Raw genomic sequence first — 22840 nt, forward strand, 5'->3', positions numbered from 1 at the left:
ACAAAAAAAAATTTGTTAAAAAATCTTAAAAATCTTTTCATATCAATAAATGACAACTAATTACAATTTATATTCTAATGAAGTTATTAAACAAAATGAAATGATAGAATCACTTGGAGATATAGCAAATAGAATACATTCTAATGTAAATGCAATTACAGATGAACTTAATGTACATTCAGATTTATTAGATGAAGTTTGTTTTTTATATAATTATTATTATTTTATTATTTATTTTATTAGATTGACGAAAAAACTCCTTTAGTTCATGATCATGTAAAAAAGACACAATCACAACTTAAAACTCTTTTATTAAGATCAGAAGATAAAGTACGTTGGTCATTAATATGTTGTTTATGTTGTGTATTGATTATTGTTATATTTCTTGCTATAACGCTATAATCTTTTATTTTGTTATACAAAACGATATTTTACTCATTTTATTTTTTTATCTTTTGAATAAGAAAAAAGAAGAAACCCTGTTGTAACAATTGAACCATTCAATGTCATTTAGATCAAGTGACCTACAGCTTCAACAACAATGTCAACAACGTCATAGTGAAATTGGTCAATTAAGAGCACAAAAAAGAAGTCAAATAATGAACCAAAAAAGAAGGAAAATTGATTTTGAACCAAGAAAAGATGGATTAATTCCAATTGAAGAGATGCAAAATTTATGTTATGAAGTTATTAATGGGAATACAAATTGTTTAATGAGATTATTAGAAACACTTAGTAATGATCCTGTACCATATCAAATTATTAAATCAACAGGAACAATTAAAACAATTATTAAAAATCTTAAAAGCGATAATAATGATATTATCTTTTATTCATTATCAATTCTTATTAATTATTCTGCATTTTCCCCTGAAAACTCAAACGAAATTTGTCAACAAGGAATTTCTTTATATTTTGAATATTTAATTAATGCTAATGATGAACGTATTGTTATGCATCTTCTTTGGTTAATGGCAAATATTGCATCTGATGGTGTTATTCCATCAGAAATTATTATTAATAGTGGAATTATTCAATACTTCCCTTCTGTTTTACAAAGATTTCCAACATTACGTACTAGAAGTCAAATAATGTGGTTGTTTTGTTCATTAGTTAGAAGATCAGAAAACAAACAAATTGATTCTAATTTCATTCAAGTAGTAATTCAATTTGCAATGAGTTGTTTTGAATATAGTACCAATGATAACGATGAATTAATTTCTGATGCATGTTGGACACTTCAGTATATTGCATTAATACCAGAGCAATTTAAATTGGTTTTAACAAAACAAGTTATTGAAAAAATGTTATATTGTTGTCGTTCATCTGAAATTAAAATAGCTGTTCCTTCAATACGGTTTTTTGGTAATTTATTAACTTATGACGATGAAATTGCTAAACAATTAATTACCCAATTACTTCCAATACTTATTTATTTAAATGACTCAATTGACCCTTCAATTTTAAAAGAATTATATTATGCAATATCAAATATTACAGCATGTAAAGATATATCTCTCCTTCAACTGATTCTTGATAGTAAACTTCTTTATAATATTCCTATATTAGTTATTCAAAGAGATGTCTCAAAAATGGCTCGTGAAGAAATGGAATGGACATTGTCTAATTTCTGTTTTGGTGCTACAAACCAAATGTTACAAACACTTCTTACAAATTGTCCAGCAGTTATTGCAGCTTTATTCTCTATTTGTACCGAACAAAGTTTACCATCTCAATTATTAATAATAACACTAAAATCAATAAGAAATGTATGTCGGTTTTGTGATGATAATAAAGTTAGTATTAATGATGTAGCTGAAGAATTTCAGTTTGAAACAGTATTAGAAGATATTATTATTAATGAGCCAAATAAAAGAATAAAAGAATTGGCAACTAATTTATTAGAAAACTATTTTAGAGAACCAGAAATGATGTTATAATTGATTTATGCCAGTTTTAAATTGGTTTTTATGGAAAGATTAAATAATAAGACAAAAACGAAATTAGTCATAAAATAAAAATAAAAATAAATTAAAATATTAAAAAAAAAGAAAGAAAACCCTGAACTTAGAAAAATAGAACTTTAAATCAACATTCAATAAATGGCTTCACGTGAAGATTGTGTCTATACTGCTAAACTTGCTGAACAAAGTGAAAGATATGATGAAATGGTTCAATGTATGAAACAAGTTGCAGAAATGGAAGCAGAATTATCTATTGAAGAAAGAAATTTGTTGTCAGTTGCTTATAAGAATGTTATTGGAGCTAAGAGAGCTTCATGGAGAATTATTTCTTCTCTTGAACAAAAAGAACAAGCTAAAGGAAATGATAAACATGTTGAAATTATTAAAGGATATAGAGCTAAAATTGAAAAGGAACTTTCTACTTGTTGTGATGACGTCCTTAAGGTAATTCAAGAAAACCTTCTTCCAAAAGCATCTACTTCAGAAAGTAAAGTTTTCTTTAAGAAAATGGAAGGTGATTATTACAGATATTTTGCAGAATTTACTGTTGATGAAAAACGAAAAGAAGTTGCTGATAAATCACTTGCTGCATATACTGAAGCTACAGAAATTTCTAATGCTGAACTTGCTCCAACTCATCCAATTAGACTTGGACTTGCACTTAATTTCTCTGTTTTCTATTTTGAAATTATGAACGATGCTGATAAAGCTTGCCAACTTGCTAAACAAGCCTTTGATGATGCTATTGCTAAATTAGATGAAGTTCCAGAAAATATGTATAAGGATTCTACCCTTATTATGCAATTATTAAGAGATAATTTAACGCTCTGGACTTCTGACGCCTGTGATGAAGAATAAGTGAATTAAATGGTTATTTTTCGGTTTAGTATTTAGAAAAGATTACTTTCAAATCTTATTTTATTGATAATAAGATTTTAATTATAATTATATCATTATTAAAAAATATTGTTATTAAAATAACAATCAAATACATTATTCCATACAAAACTAAGGAAATAAAATGTTTTTTGAGTTTTGAGGAATTGAAAGATCAGATTAAAAGAACTTAAAAGAGTCATCAAATATGAGTGAACAGGAGAAAGCGTTAGAAGCCAAAAAGGCTGAAATCCGTGCACGTATGGAAAAAGAAATGAGAGAGAAAAGAAAAGCTGAAAAAGCAGCTTCAAAAGAAAAAAAAGGAAATGTTAGTGAATTAATTTCTGATATGAAAAAGAAAGTTGCCAATGAGGTTAGAGAAGAAACAGAAAAAGAATGGAAGGTAAAGGTTGAAGAGAAAGTTGTTGAGATTAATAATTTAAAAAATGAAATAAAAAGACAAGAAGAGCAAAAAGCATCTTTAGAAAAAGAAAACAATATACAAAAAAGTACAATTGAACAAAATTCTATTAATATCACTGAACTAAATGAAAAACAAAAAGAGTTACTTGAAAATATTGATAAAATTAACAAGGAAAAAGAAGTATTAAAAGGAAAAGTTGAAGAGTTAGAAAATGAAAAAAATGATATTAAACAAAAAAATGAAGAACAAGAATCAATTATTAAAACACTTTCAGAAGAAAAAGAAAAAATAGAAAAAGAATATTTAGAGGAACAAAATAAACGAAATGATGAAGAAACAAATAGAACTAAAGAAATAGAAGAATTAAGAAAACAAATTGAAGAATTTAAAAATATTCAAAGTCAATTTAAAGAAAAGGAGGATAATTGGGAAAAAGAAAAGAATAATCTTATTATAAAATTCGAAGAAGACAAAAAAATATTTGAATCTGAAAAAACAAAACAAATCATTGATGAAATTCAAAAAGAAGCTGAAGAAGAGTTAGATAAAAGGATTGCAGAAATAGAAAAAGAAGAAGAAAATAAAAGAGCAGAATTTGAAGCTACCAAAACAGAAGAAATCAAAACAGAAATGATGGATATGTGTATGAAAATGTTAGATGATATGGAAGAACAAACACGAAATGAAATTTATCAAGAAGTTTTAAATGATATTATGTCAAATGGTTTTGGAGATGTTTCTAATTTGAATGAGTCAGAAGAAATTAAAAGCAATGATGATAGTGATGAAGATTTATCTGAAGAGAGTAAACGTAAAATAGAAGAAGAGTTAGAACGTGAATTAGAAAGAGAGCTTGAACAAGAACAACATAAAAATGAAGAAAATACAACAATTAATAAAGAAGAACAAATTAATACTGAACAAGAAAAATTAAAAGAGCCAATTAAAACAAATGAAATAAATAACAATGAAAGTGTTGAATCTAGTCAAATTACCAAGAAAGAATTAGATAGTGATGAAGAACAAAAAGAATTAGAAAGGCAAATCCAATTACAATTAGAAAAAGAACTACAAGCTGAGATGGATAAAGAAAAGGAAGAGTCTCAAACAAACGTTCTTTCTCAAGAAAATTCAACTACTCAACATGAAGAAAATTTAATTGAACAAAAAAAAGATACAACTGGAATAACAGAAATTTCTGTGGAACCAACAAAAGATCAACAAACAGGAATATCTGACTCAGTCAATAATTTAGAATCAGTTGATTCTTCTAAAGAAAAATCAATACCTTCAGAATTACCAAAGAAAGAAAGTGATAAGTCAATAACTTTAGAAATAAATGATGAAAATAAAAAACCAACTACAACCCATAGAAATAGTCTTAATAACTTCTCAAATATAGAAGAAAATAATTTTGATGAAGAAGTACAAAAAGATGATACTATCAAACAACATAAAGTAAATGAAGAAGATATGAAGAGAAGAAAATCTGATGGTGCTAATATTAAAATTGAAATGTCAATGTTAGAATCAGAAGGTGGTTTAATTCGAACTGGCATTAGACCAAATAGAAAAACTGGAAGGCAAGCTCCGACTAAGAATTTACTAGAATTTAGAAATTCTTTACCAACAAGTAATGAAGAGTCTACTGTTGTGTTAGAAACTCATGAAGAATCCGTTGAAGCAAGTAATGAAGAGTCTCCAGTTAAAAAGAGAATGCCAGTTGGTGCAAGGGGTATACCAGGAATGCCAATGGGAGGTATTAGAATGGGAATTCCAGTTGGGTTTAATCCTGCTTCTGTTCAATTAAAAGCCACTGGTGGAAGAAGAAAGTCATTTTCTCAACAATTCAAAGAAAAAGTTCAACAACAACCAACAGAACCTCTTGCTATGGTTCAGCAACAAGCAGAACAAAAAGCAGAACAACAACGTCATGAACAAGCACAAACATCAGGAAATGAAAAACTAATTAGAAGAAGTGTAAAACAAAACGGAACAAAAGAAGGACCACCACATTTACAACCCCCTTCTGAACAATCATTACCTAAGCAAAACACCTTACCACCTAAACCAGCAGCACCAGCTGCTCTTCCACCAAAACATCATCAAAGTCTAAGTCCCAAGACAAGTTCTCAAACACAATTACAAACAACACCAGCTGCACCAATAGAACAACCACCAACACCACCAAAACCAGCACATCTGACAAGTAAGGAAGAAAAGAAGAAAAAGAAAGAAGAAAAGAAAAAAGAAAAAGAGAAGAAAAAATCTAAAAAATAAATCTTTATTTTATTCTTTAGTTTTTATTAACAAGAAATTTGGTTTTTTTTTCAATTGAAAGAACTTAAAAAGAGGAAATGGTATTTATTGTGTTAATAACCCTTTTGTTATTTGTTAATGCAGAGATATTTTCATTTTCAGTTTCTTCTTCCTCTAAAAAGTTAGTTTCATTAAAAGAATTCTCGTATGGAGAAAATGGTGATTTTTACATTGATATAAAAAACGTTTGTTTTAGAGTTTTTTTGAATGAACGTGTCAAATAAAGATATTTATCTGAAGAGTAAATTAGTTAAAGATCAAGATAATAGTTTTGCTGGTTTTGTGTTATTACCATCAGAATATTCATTTAATGATATTTGTATACTAACAAAGAATGGACAATTATCAGATATCTCTTCAAAGGGTTATGTCTTTTTTCAATTAAAAACACAATCAACATATATAAATGTAAAAAAAGGAACATATAGGCTTGTTTATTTTTCATGTGGAAATAAGAAAATAAAATGGGTTAATGCAAAAATTATTCAAGGATATACAAAAGATGGTATTTATCATTATCTGAGTTCTGGAGAATATCCAATGATTATGATAACAGAAATTTTTGGATTTATTTTATTAGTAGTAATATTATATGATTTGTACTTATTATATAAACGTGAAACTCATACTGTGCAAACTCTTATTACTGGATTTAGTATTATTATTTTCTTACATCTTTGTTTTGATGTCTTAACATTAAAAGCAACTGATTCTAAAGGAATTTCTAATATTCGATATTTTGATTATACTTTTCGTATAATAGAGACTTTGTCATTTTATATAGTTACATTACTTGTTGCTTCTGGATGGTCAAGAAAAAGTAAATTCAGTTTTGAACAGAAAAAAACTTTATTATTTTTTATACTTCTTCAAGTTCTTTCAAACGTATTATATCTTGTTGCTGAAGAAAATGAATTGGTAAATACACGTGTAACTTCTGTATTAAGATTAATTGATATCATATGTAGTATTTGTATTCTCTTCCCTTTAATCAAAACATTGAATTTACTGAAAAAAAATACTGGTACTGAAGCAAAAACATTAAAACAATATCAAAGATTTAGTAGATGTTATTCGATATTACTTACTATTGCTTATGTTAAAATATTACTTGCATATATTAATGATATTGCTTCAACAAGAGAATTTGATTTTATTTATTTGTCTGTTGATAAATCTCTTTATATTATTTATTCAATTTATTTAATGATTGCCTTTCGACCTAAAAAGATTATTTCATCATCTGATGAGCCAAAAGAATTAATGACAGAAAATACTTTCGATGAAACTAAGCAAGAAATTTCTAAAAATACAAAAAATTATCAACCAGAAGTATCACTAAATTCTTTTCCTACAGAAACATCTCAAAATGAAGAGATTAAAAGTGTAGTTTTACTTGACAATAATGAACACCAAGAAGATACATTGTCAACTACTCATAATAAAAATGATATTTGTGTTGAGCTTGAATAACTTAACTCATCTAACTCATTTTGTTTTTTAAATTGTTTTGACGTTTAGCTTAAATTTTTTTATCTTGTAACAAAATTCTCTGAAATACAATATATAAAAATAAGTTCCACTCATTTTTTCGCTTTTTTGATATTATTTTGTCTTCGAAATTGTATTTTTAAAAGAAGAAAAAAAATATTACAAATCATTTTATTTTTGAAAGATTAAACCGAAATATATTCTACTATTTTTTTCTATTTATTTATAGTTTTTTTTATTTGACGCTTCTATTCGTGGTGATGTGTGAATAACAAAGAACGAAAAGGAATCGTACAATTGTTATTTAAAGGAACTTAAAAAAAATAATTATATTTACATAATGTCTATATCAACAACAAAATCAGAATGGGTTCAAGCAGGAGGTCATGGTGGAAGTCATCAATTAGTACCAAATGGTGAATATTTGTTAAAGCCATGTCTTGCTCCAAGGGTTTGTTATTATTTTTATAAAGAGAATATTCAATTTTAGTTGAAAACAAAAATATGTTAATTTACTGTTTTCATTTGCATTTCCATCTTTTTGTAAAGAAAACAAAAAATAAAGAAAAGCAAAAATAGAATTGAAAAATAAGTTTATGAGAAATTGTTAATTAATATTTTTAGGAAAAAGCATTTTATTTAAAAATTCAAAATAATAAAGAATGGTGTGAAAGTGAAATTATTCCAAAATTTTATGGAATTGAAGAACATGATTTTGGTTATGGTGAATTTGAATTTATTAAAATGGAAAATTTAATGAACCAAATTAAAAAACCATTTGTTTTAGATTTAAAAATTGGTACACAAACTTGGGATCCAGAAACATCTTCTAAAAAAATGAAAAAAAGATTAATTGTTGACTCAACATCAACTACTACTTCACTTGGTGTTCGATTTAGTGGAATGAGACGTAATGTAACTGATAAACCAACTTTATATTCAAGATATTTGTGTACAAATGAAGTTAATACAAGAGATTCATTAAAAGAATATATCAAATTATATTTCTTTGATGGAGAAAAGTATAGAAATGATCTTCTTCCTTACTTTATTCAAAGTATTAGTAAAATGATTGATGTAATGAATAAAAAACAATTTAAGATGTTTTCTGCTTCTGTTCTTTTTGTTTATGACAGTGCTAGTAAATTTGAAGATCAAAAACATGCATGTAAAATTATTGATTTTGCTCATGCTTGGGATGTTACAGAAGAAGAGTGTAATGTAGATGATGGATTTGTTATTGGACTTACAACTTTAAAAATAATGTTCGAAGAATTACATAGTGAATTTAATTTATTGTAAATTTTATTGAAAACAAAAAATCTCTTTTCTTTTGATTAATTTTACTCAATTAAACAAACTTTTTAGGTTTCTTTTATAGGGGGGTTATTAAATATACATTAATCTAATTATTAAGCTATAATTTAAAAGATATTTTTAACAGGAAATTAAATACTTTATTTTTCTTTCTTTTAATTCATCCCATATTTTAATTTAAAAAACTTCTGTTTATATTACATATATTACTCTAATATCCAATATATTAAAGGAATTTAACAATTAGACTATAATATCAATTATTGTTATTACCAATAATAGTCATATCATTATTTTTATAATAATATTTAAATATATATTTTCTTTGAGTAATAGAGAAGTTATAACTGAAAAACTTAACAAAAACCATACTCTTAGACAACTCTTTATATTCTTATTTTCTTTACTTTGAAATTATAAATTATTTTATTGGGTATTTTTGTTACTTAAAATTTTTAGATAAAATAAATATAAAAAATATAAAGAATTTTACTAAAATTTCAAAAGAAGATAAATTATTGTTAAAATGAATCAAATTAAAAATATATATAGAATTATACTCTTTTTAGAATGTTTTTATTATCTGAATTATTTTTTTAACGAATAATAAAGAATATTGAAGTATTTTCAAAAACTTGATCCAAAAATGACAGTCAACATAAAGTTGATACATTATTAAATATAAATATTTAATAATATATAATAGAATGTAATAATAATTATTGTTATTATTAAAATAATAAGTGGTTTTTGAACGTTTTAAGAAATAAAAAATTGGATGTAAAATAATTAATTTGAATAGAATAAAATAAATTCAAAAGTAAATTACTCTTCTAACTTTTTCTTTGATTCAAGAATAACTTTTCCTTCTTTCATCCAATATTTTTCTTCAGGATGATTAGCTTTTTTCCACTCAGGATATTTAGCAGAAGCCTTTCTTAAATCTTCTACACAATCAGCTACCATTGTTTTTGTTGCTTTATTTACACACCAATTAGGAATCCATCCGTTCCAAGCATTCCAACTAAAGAAACTTAGTTTAGTACCTTCTGGAGTTTTTTCTATTACATAACCAGTTTTAAGACTCTTTGCACGAATAAAATCTTTTTCAACTGGTGCTTTTTCATGTTCAACTGAATGGTTAATAATAATAAATAATGATTTATCTTCATTAAACCACCAAGACCTCATATTGACCCAATCACGATTTTTTATAGTGAATGGCATTTTAACGCTATAATATCCTATTTCAGTATTTTCATCAATCTGTTCAACTAATCTTTCTGACTTCATAGACGAATCCCATTCTGTTCTATATGCTGGATCTTGTACAACATCATGAAGTACTTCTGCAGGAATATCATGTAATGCCATAGTTTTCAATTTAACTTGAAGGATTTCTTCATTTTCTGCCTATGAATATAAATATTCATACGAATAATTTTTTTCAAATCAAAAATAACAAACATCTCTAAATAACACTTTCGTTCCATTTTTGTCTTGTTTCACTTTCCATCCATCGTCATCATCAATTGTCTTTTTAAATTCCATAAAATCTTCTAATGAAGGGACAGGATATTTTGGATTGTTTGTTAATGTATACACATCTCCGTATAATTGAATCATCCAATCACTCATCCTTTATTTAGATTTCTTGAATATTATTTTCAAGTTCATTTAATGAAAGGGATAGGTTATTTATCTTTCACTCTCTTGTGTGTTTTTCTTCCTTTTTCATTCTATCATTTTATTAGACTCTTTTGTTTTTAATAACAAAAGATGATATGAAAAAATCATAAACTATTGAAATAACCTAAACAGAAGATTTAATTAAATGACGAGTCAAGGAATAAACCTTATAGGGGAAAGTATTTTGAATGAAGAGACAAAAAATGCCTTTAATGAAAATGGAAAACAATGGCAAATTGAATGTCCAATGTGCTTTTATCGTCATTCTTGTAATTTATCTAAACAAGTCATTCAATTAGATAAACTTAAATTATTATTTAATGGGGGAGAAATTAGTGTTGATGAAATTACTAAATTTGTTATTGAAAAGAAAACTAATGCTATTATCCTTCAAATTCATTGTAAAGACTCAGATGACAATGCATTTTTTTTAATACAGCAAGATTCAAAACCATTCATTGATGGATTAAAACAGGTTGGATTAATTGAAAAACGAAGAGCACGTTATGATTCATCTCCAGGAAGTTTCACAGAAAAAGTTGACATATATCTTAAACAATTAGAAAATGAAACAAAAGAAGAGAGAGAGAAAGTTATAATAGAAGATATAATAACACCTCATAATGAAAAAGGTCGAATTGTTTTAAATGAACATAAACACCAAACATTAAAACAACGAAAAGGAAATAAAAGTAAAATAGAAAAGAAAGGATTAACAACAGAATGTATTGATCTTGTTGAAGAAGAAGAAATTGATTTGGCTTTGCATAATGACTCTAAAAAACCTCATCCGACAATTAGTCTAAGAAGAATTACAAGAAAATTATCAAAGGAAATTGATGATAGAGAAGGTGTTGAACTTTTTAGATATAATTCAATTGCTATTTATGATGTAGACATAAAACGTGTTAGAGGGGATATGTTAAATGATATTATCATTAATTTTTATATTGAATTTCTTCAAAATGAACTACAACAAAAGCAGTACTACTTTTGTAATTCATACTTCTGCAGAAAATTAGAAAGTGGTAATTTTAATGAATTAGTTCGATGGGTGAAAGAAGATTGGTTCCAGAAGAAGTTTATTTTTATTCCTCAATATCAAGGAGATGGAAAGTCAGGTCATTGGTATTTATTTATCGTTTGTTGTCAAATGTATAAAAAAGGAGAGGAAAAATCTAAAAAATCAAAAGAAAAAACACCGTCTAAAAAAAATGATGATAGTTTTGAATTGGATCCTTGCATTCTTGCTATTGACAGTATGCCACAAAATGATTCAAAAATTGGAATCATCAAAAAATTAAAAAGGTTTATTGCTTCGTTATCTAAAGAAGGTATTCACCAACTTGACAAAGTTGTGGTTGACGCTCCTCGTCAACGAAATACTATTGATTGTGGTGTATTTATGTTATACTTTATTGATAAAATTGCAAGAACAAATCCTGCTACATTATTAGAATTAAAAAATTGTTTATTATTAAATGAAGCATTAAATTTTAGGGAAGTTATTGAAGATGCATTGACTATAGCCTCTGTGACACAATAATTGTATTATTTTTTTTTGTTATTTATTACAACGCTCTAAATTAAATTACTTTTTAATTTAAACAGATTGAATCTCCATATTATAATAACTTTTCTTCATGAAAAGACAAGATGATTTAAGAAAAATTATTTGAACAGAATGATAAGTTTATACCAATGGAACAACAAAGTATTCAAATTCAACTTGAACATATTGACAAAAAACCAATTAAATTGTTTGATAAATTTCCTAAAACCATTGTAGAAGCTTTAATGTGTAATCAATTTATTAAAGAACCTGCATTAACAATTAAGGATGATAACAAAACTACAATTTCTTGGAAATCGTTGATTGAGTCATCTTTTCAATGTGCATATTCATTAATAGATATTAAACACCAATATCCAATTCGTTCAGAAAAATCAGTTATTTTGTGTATGAATAATTGTAAAGAATCATTTGAAATTTGTTATGGGTGTTTTCTTTGTGGACTTATTCCAATATTTATATCACCAAAGGTTTCAATAATAGAGATAAATAAAGTAATTCAATCAAGTAAAGTCATAGTGTGTTTTTTTGATTATCATCAAAAAAACAAATTTGAAAGAATTCAATCTGATTGTGACACTAAAATGGTTGTTGTAGGAACAAAAAAAATGTCTAATCCAACAATTCAATCATATTTAGATTTTATTCGATTGAAAGAAGAAAATGCTGAAATTCAACAACAAAAACAAAAAGAGATACAAATAATTATTGAAAATACAAAACCAGAAGATATTTGTGAAGTTGTTTACATACCAAATGAAGAAGGGGGATTAAAAGGTGTAATATGGAGTCATAATAATATTATTTGTGAATGTTATTACTTAAATGAAATCTTTTTATTTGGTGAGAAAGAACGCTATTTTCATTTCTTATCAAATAGCTTCTTTTTTGAAAGGATTATGACTTTTTACATAGCATTATTATTTCGATTTCATATTTTCATTGGAACTCCCGAGTTAATGAGGAAAAATGCAAATGGATTGTTTATTTTAATGAAAAAAGTTTGTCCAACTATTATGTTAGGAATACCTAGAATATATGAAAAAATTATTGAAAAGATGAAACAAAAGAAAGGAAGTTTGAATGAATGGGCAATGAAAAATGCTCTATGTGGAATTTCTCAATTAGAGGATGGAGGTCATAAACAAAAAAGGTATGGATTTGCTATAAAGGTTCTTAAAAGAAATCTTAAAAAAATTGGACTTCACAAAACTCGAATTTTGCTTAATGCTATTAATCCTTTAACACTAGAGATGATAAATGAATTACATGAAATAGGACTATCAGTTTATGATGGTTTATGTCTTCCAGAGACAACAGGGTATTGTTGTATCAATAGAAAGAAATGTTATTGTGCACATTCTCTTGGGTCAAGTTTAAGTGAAGACATTTCAATAAAAATTTTTGAGGGAAAAATTATTGTTGAAGGGCCAACTGTTGCATGTGGGTACACTGAACAAGCACAAAATAAAGGTTGGTTCACAGAAACAACATTTTCAAGTATTTTTAAAGGAAGGATAGAAAAAAAAGAACATAATGATTTTATTTTTGTAGAACAGACATTAATTCCATTGATTATTACAAAAACAGGAGAATGGGTATATCCATTACCAATTGAAGAACAACTAAATACAATTACAACAGTTCGTTGTTCAATGGTTGTTGGTGATAATGAAAAATTCATTGGATGTGTTTTATTCACAACACCACAAGAAGTAGAAGCAGAACTGAAAGAAAAAGCTCCTTCACAAGAAAATATTGGAAAAGACCCATTTTATGGTGCTTATCTAAAAGAGAGAATAGAAAAAATTAATGTGAATTTATCAAAAAGTAATAAACTCAAACGGTTTGTTGTATTAATTGATTCAACTATAGAACCACCACTAAGTGATGAAAAACGTCAACAATTATTAAATAAATATTCGCATCATATAGGACTATTATTCAAATCATTAAATTAGAAAACTGAATATGACTAATTTTGGTTTTATTACAACTAAAAAACGGTTACTGAAGCAATAATAAAATTGAATTACAAAATATTTTCATTAAAAGAAAATAATTAAAGATCTTTACAACCAAAGAAAGTAATAACGAATGAAAGATTTTATAAACTATTTGTTAAGATATATATACAATTTTATCTTCCTATTGCTCTGTTTCATTTTCTCTAAGTAATGAATATACGCTAATTACTTTTGTTTCTTTTGGACGTTCAAGAGCAAATTCATCAAAATACCCCCAATTTCCACCACAATAATTTGTTGAAGGTAATTGTTTTATTTCATCTATGGTTGGAGATTTTCTTCGTTCGAGTGTTGCTTGGTATCGAGGTATTAAATACCTTTTAATCAATTTTGAAGTCATTGACTTTGATGACACTAATTTCTTTGAAGCCTAAAAGATTAATGAATTTATATTCTCAATACAATGATTTATAATATATTGAATATTGTTTGTTCTTATGAAAAAAGTGTATGTGTAAAGAATTCTTAAACAAAAACAAACAATTGGAGTTACTGATGTAAAATATTCATTCCAATGATCAACAACCTCAAAATATCGGTCTTTTGAATCAAAATCAAATTCCCTCGGAATAACTAAATCTTCAATTCTAATAATTTGATTTGCTCTTGTCACAGAATACCACCACCTAGTTGATCTTGGTGGAATAGTTAATGTTACTGTCCACACATGGTTTGTGTTCCAACTCATTTTTCTAGTGAATTAATTTTCTTTATCTTCAAAAACAATATTTTTCAAACTTACTCATTCCATTATCAAAGTTAACAATAAGTTCTTCTCCATATTGTGTTATATAATGAATTGATAACGATAATGTAATTATATGTTCCATGGTGTGTTAGTACAAGTTACTTGTTTTTGGTCTTTTCAAGTATAAGTACTAAACATGAAGTACTTTTACAAAGACCTTCACTATATTTAGTATGCATTTTTAAAAATTAAAATTTGAATTAATATTTAGGGTTTTTTATTAACAGTTAACTTTGTTTCCTTATGCTCAAATTAACAAGAATCTTAGATATTTTCTTCGTATCTTTCAGTTTTGTCTTCTTTTTTTTCTTTTCAACAAAATATCAATTCAAAAAATCATTGAATTTCTTTTAATCACTAAATTTTAAAAAAGTGAAAGGAAAATACGAGATTGTTCCTCTTTTCATTTCTCTTAGATTTATAGGTTATAAAGAAATATTTAATCCAAGTTTTTCTTTTTTAAAGAAAGTTACTCTTATACAAAATGGATCCTTATTGTTATCGTATTTGTCAATTCTATACATGTGTTAAAGTCACAAATTTGAATAAAACAATCACTCCACTAAAACTAATGAATTTATTTGAACATTGTGGAGATATTGTGTCTATCAGAATATCGTTTGCTTTTTTTTTTCCTATTATCTCTTTTTTATCACTTTTGCTACTAATATAATCTAATTATAATAGAAAGTTATTAAATGGGAATAAATGGGCAATTATCAATTTTGGAGAATCTAAGGCAGTTGAACTCGCTGAATTATTGTCTGGATCAATGTTTGAAGACAGACTAATTAATGTATATGGTTGTACTTTAGGAAAAAATGATTTTGATAACACAGAAGAATTTTATTTTGGTAGAAATTTACCATTGTCTACTAAAGAAAAAAATACTCTTAGCAACACTTCTATTCGTGTTGAGTCAAATGGAAATTCTTATTTTATAAACACTTCAAACCATATCATTAAAGGAAAGAAGTGTTTATCTTGTGATAACTTTAAAATTAGTTTTAACACTGAAACTGGTATGTTAGAATTACTTGAAAATTCAGAAGAAATAATACATGACAATCATAAAGAGTTTGACTCTAAACGAACAAAAAGTTTTGATGAAAATTCAATAAATGAAGACATTTTTAATGATGATAGTTTAAATTCCCAATATGAACAGAATTTTGAATTATTAAAAGAAGAGATGAATACATTAGATTGGTGGAATAATATTGAATTTCCTATTCCTTCTTGGTTTCGTGTAAACAAATCTTAAATTAAAAGTTACTTTTAATTCATGTATTTGTAACATTGTTTATTTTATTATTTTAATTGAATAAGTCAAACATTTATCTTTCAAAATTAAAAACTTTTAAACTTTAAAAAAAGTTAAATCTTTTCATTCTTTAAAAAAGATCTAACTAACAGAAAACTCAAAATCAATAAAAAATCAAACATGTCTAATAGATGTCCAGTATGTAATAAATTTGCTTATGCTGCTGAATCTTGTAATATTAATGGTACATTTTATCATAAATCTTGTATGAAATGTAAAGTATGTAATTGTAACCTTTCTATTTCAAGTTATAAACTGTTAAAAGGAACAAACGAAATTTATTGTTCTGTCCATCTTCCTCAACCAAAAAATCTTCAGGCAGCTACAACTTTAGAAACAATGACAGCTAAACAATGTCATAGACCAGAGCTTGTAAATAAGAATATCCAAGGTGGTGTTGAACAACGAAGAAATCTCCAAGCTACTGATACCCTTGACATTCAATCAGCTCAACGAACTAAAGGAGTATTAGTAAATAGTCAAGTCCGTGGGTGCTGTGAACAAAGAACAAATACTGGAAGTATGGGTCTTGCAGAAAGAAATGCTATTGCACAGTCAAAGTCATCACAATCACTTGTCAACGGTCAAGTCTATGGTGGGTCAGACCAAAGAACAAATACAGGTAAATTGGGAATTGCAGACGTTAATGCTATTGCACAATCAAAGTCATCACAATCACTCTACAACGCTCAAGTTAGAGGTGCTGGTAGAAATTGTCAAGCAACTGAAAGTATAGAAATTGATCATATCAAACAAGCTCCAAAAGTTGGTGTCATTCAAAATCCACAGATTAGAGGAACAAAATAAATATTTTGTTTTATTTAACATGGTTTTTTTTAATTTAGTAGTTTAATTAATGATAAAAGTATTAATAAAGACATAATTATAATAGAACTTAAAAAAGAGTCTAAAATCAGTATTTACTGATGCCTATAGAAAAAGAATTTCTTCAAGTACTTGTAGAATTTCTTGACAATGAAACAAGAAAGAAAATGATGTTTATTAATAAAAAAATTCAGCAAGTAATTCTTTGTGACAAAACATTTAGAGGTACAATTGATGAAGTATCTAAAGAATATAGCCATTGTTCACAAATTACTAAAGTGATAATGACAACTGAAAAAGAGTATTGTAGTTCATTTAATTGTTTATTTCTACCACAATTGAGAGAACTAGAAATTAAAAGTTCTATAAATGAAAGTCAATTATATGACCTTCTATCTGTTGTGAAAGACATAGAATTAAAACGTTTGTCTATTAAATCAATTTCTTCAATTACATTTGAAGAACCAATAATTGATTTACTAAGTTGTTTAACTTCATTAACTGAGTTCGAATGCTTTGAACCACTTACATTTTCTACACAAGCAGTATCTGTCTTAGAAAAATTGGAGAAGTTAACAATATATTGTGAGAATGACATTTCATTTATTACTAACTTAAAATATTTAAAGAATTTAAAAGTATATTCTTCAAATGAAAATGTGTTAAATTCATTAATCAATAATATAAAATTTATGAGTCTCACTTCAATTGATATTCATTCATTACCTTGTATTTCTCAAACTTCATCATTAGATGAATTAGTATTACATTCATCTCTTTCAAGACTAGTACTTCCTATTTCATTAGAAATTATTTCTTCATTAACCTCTCTTACACCAACAAATAAATCATACTTTTTTTATATCAAACCTTCTGATACTCTTCCAATATCAATTACTATTGACAAACCTTTATCAATACTTCCTTGTAAATTTTTCTTTTGTTTTAATCTTCCTATTTCTTTAGGTTTAGTTCACTCAAAATTAACTAATGAACAACTGTTATTCATATTAAAAAATAATATCCTCTCTTCTCCAATTATCCAATTGTTTATTGATAATTCACCTTCATTAACTTCTTCATTATTTACATCAAATACTTTTACATCAATTCAACGTTTATACCTTAATGAACAACCATTCTTAGATATTTCTTCTTTTACAACTTTAAAAGGATTACAATTATTAGTACTTTCAAAAACTTCTTATCCAACTCAATTACTCCCTCTTCCATCAGTAAAAACACTTTCATTACAATCAGTTAATAATTTTACATCATTTACTTCTTTATCAAATTTTCCTTCCTTAACTGCTCTTGAACTTTTTGACATTCCAAGTAAATGTTATCTTGATGGTTCTTTAAAATATTTTACACACATTAACTCTTTGATAATAGAACCATTGTCTTATGAACGACTTTCTTTACAACATGTCTCATCAATTCATGACTTAGTCTTATATGATCAAAACTCAAAACTTCAACCTCATAACTTTGATTTCTATTTGACATACATAACTTCTTTAACGATCCAAAAATTCCTTAATATCAAAGACTTCTCTTTTATCAACAACGCTAAGTCATTATGTTCTTTAAATATTACAGAATGTCCCCTACTTGATCCTTCTTCTTTGAAACAATTAACTCAAATAACAACTTTAACAAAATTAAAGATTCGTCAAAAAATGATTAAAGAATTAACTTATTCTATTAATAAAGAATATTCATTCATTTCCTCATTATCTTCACTTCAAAAAATACAATTGGCATTACCTACTTCTTATGAAATACTTTGTCAAATATTTCATTGTAAAAATATTGTCTCAATAGATTTTTTCTCTTGTTTATGTAATGACAAAAATCCAGTTGACCCGTTATTATTTGTTCCTGCTTTAACATGTTGTCATTTAAAGAAACTGTCTTTTCCCAATGAAATGAGAGTAAAACAATGTACTTTATGGGATATTATTAAGAAAGAATTTTTATTAAAAAATATTGTTTTAAATGACAATTATTAACATTTTTTGTTTTGTTTTTTTTTTAATTTTATTAAAATAAAATGATCTTAAAAATAATCTTAAAAAATAGAACATCAAGGAGGAATGGAAAAAGAAGAGCATAGCCTTATTATTCAAAGACAACACCAGGAGTTAGCAATGATTAGAGAAGAGGTTAATAGAAAACTTGAAATTCTTCAAAAATCAGTTCAAATTAATCAATCAACTCTTCAACAAATGATAAGTTATGAAACTACAACAAAGAAAGAGATGATTGAGAGGTTACGTAATGAGCTATCTGTAAATAAAGAAAATGAAGAGACTGTTAATAACTTTGATAAGTTATTAAGTTCTTTTATATCTGTTCATGAAGATGGAAATCAAAAAATTAATAATTGCATAAATGACACTATAAACGATTTCAATAGAATAAAAAATGATATGTTGATTAGTATTGACATATCATTAAGGTCATTAGAAAAAAGGTTATATAATTATGAGTCTCATTTTATTGAAATAGAAACTTTTCAAAAGAAAGTAGGCAGCTTCAATCCACATAATATTACTTTAAGATTCGTTGATGGGGATATTAGTTTAGATGAAAAGGTAACTAAAAATGATAGATTTAAAGGAACTTTGTTGGAAGAATTTTTGGCAGCTTCAGAAAATCAAAACAAGGATAGTTCTGATCTCAAAGTTGTACAAGTCAATAGAAGCAAAGAATTCTTTAAATACATTCTTTCATTCATTACTGATAATGAAATAGTTATAGGAGAAGGAAGTATAGCTTCTCTTCAAGCAGCTTCAAATGAATTAACTGCTTACGGAATTAAACCAGAAGAAATCTATCAGTCAATGAGACATGCCATCACTTGTTATTCATTGGAGCATTCCGATCAATCAGATGAGGTATTATGTAGTGCACTAGGATTGTCTCAATTTACACAACTATTTTCCCTTCAAAAAGCTTGTTTACAAGCAAAAGAAGAAGAAAAAGACTTTGCACAAAAATTATTAGAATGCAAAACGTTTGCTGAAGCTACCACCGTTCTTCAAAAGACTGTCACCAACAGACAATTGAGAATTGAACAGATGACTTCCCAACAATTAATTAATTTTATTATCTCTGCTCTTCCCCAACGCACTTCAGTTGATTTCAAAGTCTCAAATACAAATTTGTTGTGTCAAGGAAATAGTGTTACAAATAGACTACATAAACAGTTCAATGTAGCTATGATTCCAGAAATAGTCTCAGCATATACTATTAAAGTTGTTGCACCTGGAAGTTCAGGTATTGGAAATGCAATGTACATTGGTTTTTCTTATGCACCATTATCAAACCCACCTAAAGATCAACAATGGGTCAAATTAGGTTATTACATGTCAATCTATAATGGCAACCTCTATTCTGAGAAAGTTACTCCAAATAGTGGAAATCATGTCTATTATAATAAAAGAATCACTCGTGATGATTTAGTGGTTTGTTGGTACTCTCGTATAACAAGAAGTATTGGATTCATTGTAAATGGAGTTCAATTAGGTCCTGCATTTGTTGGAATTACTCAACTAAACTTATATCCAATTTTAGTTGTTTACGAAGTTGAACAAACATTTGCAGTTGATAAAATATTACCAATTCAATGAATTAATTTCTATTTTTGTTTTTCAGTTTTTTTCTTTCTCTAATTATACGAATATAACTTCTTAATAACAACAAATGAATGAAAATGAAAGAATTTCAAAGAGGAAGTAATCCTGCAGAAATTATCAATTTGTCAATAAATAATGAACAACAATATTTAATGAGTTATTGTAGTGATTATGAAATAAGTATTTTTGAAATGAATGGGAAAGTTAAAGGGAAATCGAAGTGGTATACTGGAGGAGAACAAGCGTTAGCAAGTATTAAAGTAGAGAGTACAAGTATAAATGCATTTTTTATAAGAAAAGATGAGATAGTAGTAATTGATGGAAGAGGAATATATCAAAGATATTTTATCAAAGAAGTAGATATGTCTAAAATAAAAATTGAAGGAGAAGGAAAGATAGAAACACTATTTGGAGTGAAAGTTGAAGAAATAAGTTAAAAGGTATTATTAAAATTTGTTGAAAGTTAAAGAAAAAAAAAAGAACTGGAAAAAGGATATGATAAAAGGGATAATAGTAATAATGATAATAATAAGTATTCAAGGATTATGTCTTGGATATTCAACAGAAGAAGAGGAGAATATTGGATGGGATGGAAAAGAATATAAAACAAAAGAAGAAGTAATTAAAGCAATAAAAAGACAAGAGAAAAAGATAAAAGAAAAAGAAAAGATAAAAGAAAAAGAAATGAAAAGAATTAATGATGAAAATAACAAATTTGAAACTACTTCAAAACAAAAAAGAAAAAATCGAAATGAAAGAAGAAAATTAATACGAAAATTAAAAGAGTCTAAAATCAAATTATTAAATTATCAAGAACTACTTAAAAATTTTAATTAATTTTTACTAATTTCAAATATTTATTCTCTTTCATTTCAATTACAATGAAATTCTTTTTTCGATATAGTATATATCAAATATTAGTATCATTATTGTTGTATAATATTCTTGGTTCTTATAAAAAAACAACTATCAAGAAATAAGTATTTAAGAACATATAAGAGAATGAATGTCAATAACAATAAAATGTATAATAAGAATAGTAAAAGAAATACAATGAAAATGAATAAGAAAAGATGAGTTAATATAAAGGTAATAAAGATAACATCAATAAGAAATATAGAATAATATCAATGAATGAAATTAAAGTGAAAAAATAAGAAAAAACAAGTAAATTGAAAAAGGAGAAGTTGAAGAAATAAATCAATCATAATTAATTAGTTTAATTTATTATTTAATTACATATATTTGATTATAAATTAAATAATTATATAATTTTTATACTTTAATCTGTATTATTTAAGAATAGTTTGTATTTATTGTTTTTCTTCCTTATTTAATTATTTATTTTTATTCTCTTTTAAGATGGTTCGAGTCAAAATGAGTAGATAAAACTACTACAGTAAAAGCATGGAAGTCCATCAATATTAAGAAAAATGCAAGTTGAAGCAATACTCAGTGGATATAGAAAAGCAAAAATAATGAAAAATGAAAGATTGAAATACTGCCCACTTTGTAAAGACAAGATAGCAACAGTACAACACATTCTCCTATCTTGTATTGGTAATAATAAATCACAAATGAAGAAAAATGATAGCATTGCCATTATAATATGGGATTGATTAATAAGAAAATATACATGAAATAACCAATATAAAATCCCCATATGAAACAATATTCTAAAATAAAGACATTACTATGATATTGAACAAACAAATAATGCCTAAAAGTGAATGACAATATCACAAAATACCAGATATATATATGTATTAGATAAAAAGAATAAAACTAGTCTATTATTTGATATGACTAATGTTGCTGATCACAATATTAATGGAGAATAAATGAAGAAATGAATATGTACAAGGAATTAAAGAATATGCCAATGAAAATAGAGAAAATAAAAGATGTTAAAATAAATCGAGTAGTAATTTCAATTAATGGTTTAATAAATAAAGAAAGTATTAGATTAATCAAAGAATTAACAATTGAGATTAACATCATTAAAGAAGCTAAAAAATATTGTAATTAAAAACATGATGGATGTCATGGAATATTGCTTCTATCATAATCAAACATACTCAGTAGAAATACTATAAGAAGATGAAGTGAATAGATTAGTATCCACTGATTCAGGAATAATAGAAGCTACTTTTATTAACATTTAATTAATTGCTTTTTATTTTATTTTTATTTCATTCACTTTTCCTTTCTTCATATATCTTTTGTGTTGTTATTTCTTATTTTTATCTTTCCATTTATTTCTTATGACCATAATAATCATAATATTTTTGATTAGCAATTTTTATTTTATCATCAAATGATATTATTATAATGAATAAGTTTGAATTAACAACAAAACAATAGGAAAGAGTAATGTTATAATAGAATATTTTATGAACTTCAAGCATAACTGATGAAATATTATAAAATCAGAATATAAAAAACAGAATATGACAAATAACATTAGGAACAAGTAATACAAGCATTGTATTGATTTCATTAAGAGAAAATGAAATAAAACAAACATAAGATATTGTTAATATTCTGATTGATATTTATTCATAACAAATAATTGTTTTTTAAATATTTTGTTTATTTTTATAGAGTAAAGTCTTCAAG

At 25.9% G+C, this 22840-nt stretch overlaps 16 protein-coding genes across 16 annotated transcripts, besides 1 other annotated feature; 14 read left to right on the forward strand and 2 right to left on the reverse strand.

Annotated features, from left to right (window-relative positions):
- Positions 1–49: 49 nt before the first annotated feature.
- Positions 50–402, forward strand: EHI_025340 (uncharacterized protein; the record flags this gene model as incomplete). Its single annotated transcript, XM_647852.1, has 2 exons — positions 50–196; positions 244–402. 2 exons carry the CDS (start codon positions 50–52, stop codon positions 400–402), a joined length of 306 nt encoding a protein of 101 aa, XP_652944.1.
- Positions 403–503: 101 nt separating this feature from the next.
- EHI_025350 (importin alpha, putative) lies at positions 504–1940 on the forward strand (the record flags this gene model as incomplete). The annotated part of the gene is made up of 1 exon (XM_647853.1): positions 504–1940. The coding sequence occupies one exon, from the start codon at positions 504–506 to the stop codon at positions 1938–1940; it is 1437 nt and encodes a 478-aa protein (XP_652945.1).
- Positions 1941–2102: 162 nt separating this feature from the next.
- On the forward strand, positions 2103–2838 carry EHI_025360 (14-3-3 protein 1; the record flags this gene model as incomplete). The annotated part of the gene is made up of 1 exon (XM_647854.2): positions 2103–2838. One exon carries the CDS (start codon positions 2103–2105, stop codon positions 2820–2822), a length of 720 nt encoding a protein of 239 aa, XP_652946.1. The 3' UTR covers positions 2823–2838.
- A 210-nt stretch (positions 2839–3048) lies between these two features.
- Positions 3049–5583, forward strand: EHI_025370 (uncharacterized protein; the record flags this gene model as incomplete). Its single annotated transcript, XM_647855.2, has 1 exon — positions 3049–5583. The coding sequence occupies one exon, from the start codon at positions 3049–3051 to the stop codon at positions 5542–5544; it is 2496 nt and encodes an 831-aa protein (XP_652947.2). The 3' UTR covers positions 5545–5583.
- A 207-nt stretch (positions 5584–5790) lies between these two features.
- EHI_025380 (uncharacterized protein) lies at positions 5791–7056 on the forward strand (the record flags this gene model as incomplete). Its single annotated transcript, XM_647857.1, has 1 exon — positions 5791–7056. One exon carries the CDS (start codon positions 5791–5793, stop codon positions 7054–7056), a length of 1266 nt encoding a protein of 421 aa, XP_652949.1.
- A 358-nt stretch (positions 7057–7414) lies between these two features.
- Positions 7415–8376, forward strand: EHI_025390 (inositol polyphosphate kinase, putative; the record flags this gene model as incomplete). The annotated part of the gene is made up of 2 exons (XM_647858.1): positions 7415–7525; positions 7699–8376. 2 exons carry the CDS (start codon positions 7415–7417, stop codon positions 8374–8376), a joined length of 789 nt encoding a protein of 262 aa, XP_652950.1.
- Positions 8377–9216: 840 nt separating this feature from the next.
- On the reverse strand, positions 9217–10029 carry EHI_025400 (START domain containing protein; the record flags this gene model as incomplete). Its single annotated transcript, XM_647859.1, has 2 exons — positions 9217–9804; positions 9859–10029. The coding sequence occupies 2 exons, from the start codon at positions 10027–10029 to the stop codon at positions 9217–9219; spliced, it is 759 nt and encodes a 252-aa protein (XP_652951.1).
- A 196-nt stretch (positions 10030–10225) lies between these two features.
- EHI_025410 (Ulp1 protease family, C-terminal catalytic domain containing protein) lies at positions 10226–11626 on the forward strand (the record flags this gene model as incomplete). The annotated part of the gene is made up of 1 exon (XM_647860.1): positions 10226–11626. The coding sequence occupies one exon, from the start codon at positions 10226–10228 to the stop codon at positions 11624–11626; it is 1401 nt and encodes a 466-aa protein (XP_652952.1).
- A 155-nt stretch (positions 11627–11781) lies between these two features.
- Positions 11782–13614, forward strand: EHI_025420 (long-chain-fatty-acid--CoA ligase, putative; the record flags this gene model as incomplete). The annotated part of the gene is made up of 1 exon (XM_647861.1): positions 11782–13614. One exon carries the CDS (start codon positions 11782–11784, stop codon positions 13612–13614), a length of 1833 nt encoding a protein of 610 aa, XP_652953.1.
- Positions 13615–13801: 187 nt separating this feature from the next.
- Positions 13802–14510, reverse strand: EHI_025430 (uncharacterized protein; the record flags this gene model as incomplete). Its single annotated transcript, XM_647862.2, has 3 exons — positions 13802–14050; positions 14162–14372; positions 14419–14510. 3 exons carry the CDS (start codon positions 14508–14510, stop codon positions 13802–13804), a joined length of 552 nt encoding a protein of 183 aa, XP_652954.2.
- A 402-nt stretch (positions 14511–14912) lies between these two features.
- On the forward strand, positions 14913–15725 carry EHI_025440 (RNA recognition motif domain containing protein; the record flags this gene model as incomplete). Its single annotated transcript, XM_647863.2, has 2 exons — positions 14913–15046; positions 15116–15725. 2 exons carry the CDS (start codon positions 14913–14915, stop codon positions 15690–15692), a joined length of 711 nt encoding a protein of 236 aa, XP_652955.1. The 3' UTR covers positions 15693–15725.
- Positions 15726–15872: 147 nt separating this feature from the next.
- Positions 15873–16559, forward strand: EHI_025450 (uncharacterized protein; the record flags this gene model as incomplete). The annotated part of the gene is made up of 1 exon (XM_647864.1): positions 15873–16559. The coding sequence occupies one exon, from the start codon at positions 15873–15875 to the stop codon at positions 16557–16559; it is 687 nt and encodes a 228-aa protein (XP_652956.1).
- A 119-nt stretch (positions 16560–16678) lies between these two features.
- EHI_025460 (uncharacterized protein) lies at positions 16679–18592 on the forward strand (the record flags this gene model as incomplete). Its single annotated transcript, XM_647865.1, has 1 exon — positions 16679–18592. One exon carries the CDS (start codon positions 16679–16681, stop codon positions 18590–18592), a length of 1914 nt encoding a protein of 637 aa, XP_652957.1.
- Positions 18593–18676: 84 nt separating this feature from the next.
- On the forward strand, positions 18677–20215 carry EHI_025470 (uncharacterized protein; the record flags this gene model as incomplete). The annotated part of the gene is made up of 1 exon (XM_647866.1): positions 18677–20215. One exon carries the CDS (start codon positions 18677–18679, stop codon positions 20213–20215), a length of 1539 nt encoding a protein of 512 aa, XP_652958.1.
- Positions 20216–20373: 158 nt separating this feature from the next.
- On the forward strand, positions 20374–20658 carry EHI_025480 (uncharacterized protein; the record flags this gene model as incomplete). The annotated part of the gene is made up of 1 exon (XM_001913719.1): positions 20374–20658. The coding sequence occupies one exon, from the start codon at positions 20374–20376 to the stop codon at positions 20656–20658; it is 285 nt and encodes a 94-aa protein (XP_001913754.1).
- An 82-nt stretch (positions 20659–20740) lies between these two features.
- Positions 20741–21058, forward strand: EHI_025490 (uncharacterized protein; the record flags this gene model as incomplete). The annotated part of the gene is made up of 1 exon (XM_001913720.1): positions 20741–21058. The coding sequence occupies one exon, from the start codon at positions 20741–20743 to the stop codon at positions 21056–21058; it is 318 nt and encodes a 105-aa protein (XP_001913755.1).
- A 522-nt stretch (positions 21059–21580) lies between these two features.
- Positions 21581–22400: a repeat region.
- The last annotated feature ends 440 nt before the right edge of the window (positions 22401–22840 follow it).

The sequence above is a fragment of the Entamoeba histolytica genome, genomic scaffold (genome assembly GCF_000208925.1).
Source record: "Entamoeba histolytica HM-1:IMSS scf_1104750516657 genomic scaffold, whole genome shotgun sequence".
Lineage (NCBI taxonomy): Eukaryota > Evosea > Mastigamoebida > Endamoebidae > Entamoeba > Entamoeba histolytica.